The sequence below is a fragment of the Atta colombica genome, unplaced genomic scaffold (assembly GCF_001594045.1).
Source record: "Atta colombica isolate Treedump-2 unplaced genomic scaffold, Acol1.0 scaffold38, whole genome shotgun sequence".
In the NCBI taxonomy this organism is placed as follows: domain Eukaryota; kingdom Metazoa; phylum Arthropoda; class Insecta; order Hymenoptera; family Formicidae; genus Atta; species Atta colombica.
Genome location: NW_017259490.1, coordinates 5,058,510 through 5,060,752, shown reverse-complemented (window position 1 = coordinate 5,060,752; position 2,243 = coordinate 5,058,510). Strand labels below are relative to the sequence as shown.

The 2,243-nt window shown below is 38.4% G+C and overlaps 1 protein-coding gene and 1 long non-coding RNA gene across 2 annotated transcripts in view; one reads left to right on the top strand and one right to left on the bottom strand.

The window, feature by feature from the left end:
- LOC108690864 (PDZ and LIM domain protein Zasp-like) overlaps positions 1–1,415 on the bottom strand; it is a gene marked incomplete at its 3' end in the record, with an annotated part of 24,965 nt that extends 23,550 nt beyond the window's left edge. Inside the window, exon 1 of the mRNA XM_018198372.1 lies at positions 772–1,415. Within this exon, the coding sequence (XP_018053861.1) occupies positions 772–876 (105 nt within the window). The remainder of the gene's footprint in view (positions 1–771) is intronic.
- Positions 1,416–1,627: 212 nt separating this feature from the next.
- The window catches only part of LOC108691007, a 2,981-nt gene continuing 2,365 nt past the window's right edge, over positions 1,628–2,243 (top strand). Inside the window, exons 1-2 of the long non-coding RNA XR_001931914.1 lie at positions 1,628–1,815; positions 1,961–2,175. This is a non-coding gene — a long non-coding RNA (uncharacterized LOC108691007). The remainder of the gene's footprint in view (positions 1,816–1,960; positions 2,176–2,243) is intronic.

Sequence of the window (2,243 nt, the reverse complement as noted above, 5' to 3'; positions counted from 1 at the left end):
TATATATATATAATACCTCTTAATTTTACAGTCGGCATTTCATGACATCGAGGCCGATTCTCTCTACTGTCGAATTATTCGACTATCGAGAAACGTTGTAGAAGCAAACGACAAGGAACTGCAGATGAAAATAGCCATATAAAACATCGCTATATATAAACGGCTGCAAGAAATATTTTTACTACTGCTTCTGCCTCAGTCAACTTGAGATCCAACTCAAGTGGCTTCTTGAAAATGCTCCTTCAAAATCCCTCAAAAAGTCTCTCGCGATTCTTTCATGATGATTCAATGATATTCAAGAAACATTATATGTAATAAGCCAATCATTGAGATAAAAGACAGAACGCATAAATAGGTCTATAAATAGAAAGCGCATTTGTCAGCAGAACTCATAGAAAAATATAAAATATATTTAAATCGCATTTAAATCTCGATCGTTAATGTTATGTATATTTTTTCGTCATTGCACGATATTATTTAACATTTGAAATACGTATAACATAATATGTAGATAGATTATTTATTAAAATCCGTTTTATATAATATATTTTATATATTAATATAATGATCAAACATTCTTTTTAAAATGTTACGAATATTGTAACGCTAGTTTGATGACAGGAGAAATAAGTTATAAAAGAGATTTATGGAAGACCTACGTTATCGCTTGTATTTGTATCACAATTGATAAAATACTTGAAAATAAATATTAACTGACGTAAAGTCCCATCATAAAATAGAAGGTCAAATAGACGATCCAGATTGACTCACCTTTTGTACGATGAGCGGTGTGCCAAAATCCTTGCCGCCTTGCAAACGGAAACCCCAGGGGGATCCGTCGAACCTGGACAGCTTGACGCTGATCAGTTGTGCCATATCACTGTCTTGCCTGAACTTGTCGCCCGTATGTCGAGATAAACGATCGTATGAACGGTGAACGGTCTCGAAAATTGTCGACAGCTATTGGTGAACGAGTCCTTAGCTCGATTCAGCTATCTTGAAAGTATCGCGATGCACCACTGACAATTAGGTCGACAATGTCCGTTTGTTGGTCGTTTGTGTATATACGTACTTTATAAAAGGGAGGTATATATATATATATATATATATATCGCGCTCTCTCGAGTGGAACGTGAAACGGGCACGTACGTTCCCTGAAGAACGCGCAGACCGGAGTAAAGGTATAAGAGGCGCCGAGGACGGTCAGTCGGGCAGCGGGGCCTCCTCCGTCCTCGCCACGCGATTCGGAACGAAGAGGAGGAGTATAAGAGCGCGGAAGGAAAGGGAACAGCAGGAGGGAGACAGCAGGAAGAAGGAGGGAAATGCATGGATAGTGGACAGCTGGCGGGGATAGAGAGAGGAAGAGAGACCAATTTATTATTATATGTATGTTCTGGCAGAAATCTCTCCGCACAGCGACATATCGTGAAAATGAATGACGAAATTTCATTAAAAGAGTATTAAGTTCCGACCAATTCAAAATCGGCACTTGAACTTTCCGACAGAACAATTTGAACTTCGATTCTGAAATTGTTCGGAAAGAAGATATCTGGATTCAGCTACGATAACGAAATAAAAGAACGATTTCTTATTAGCGAAAGAGGAACAAAAAAGTCAATCACTTCTCCTTACAATGCAAACTGTTTCGCTGGAATCTTAATGTCCGAACTGTAGAACAAATTCTTTGGATGATGATCATCTTTGTTGCAAAGTTATGAAGCGAAGACAATTGGGTTCTGAAATAAGGTCGCGGAATAATAGTCTGCGAACGGAATGCAATTGAGCGACGTCCTAAATAGAGATTAAAGATCCAAGGTAGCGAGACTAGCGAGTGAAAGAGAAAATTAAACGTTCTCTTAATTAATGATTAAAATAATAGATTGAATTTATTAATAAGTCAATCTAGACCGCTATATGAATAAATCTTGTCTTTTATTATTATCCTTTATAAAATTCCCAGAATTCTGTCGACCGAACGTGTCTATAGACGTTGCATCCGGTGCATCGTGCAAGGTGCTTCTTACATCGCGACGATGAAAATCAAGGAGCAGAAGGTATAAGCAATAAGATATAATGCCGCGGCGGAAAGAGGAGAACTAGATTGCAAGAAAAGGATGGAACAAGATCGGGAATGTCGAGTTGACCATCTCGATGACCATGATAAAAAGATCGCGCGTAAGCATTTTGCGCCTTTTCCATTCCTCTTTGCTATTAATTACGTCTCTCTCTCTCTCTCTCTCTCT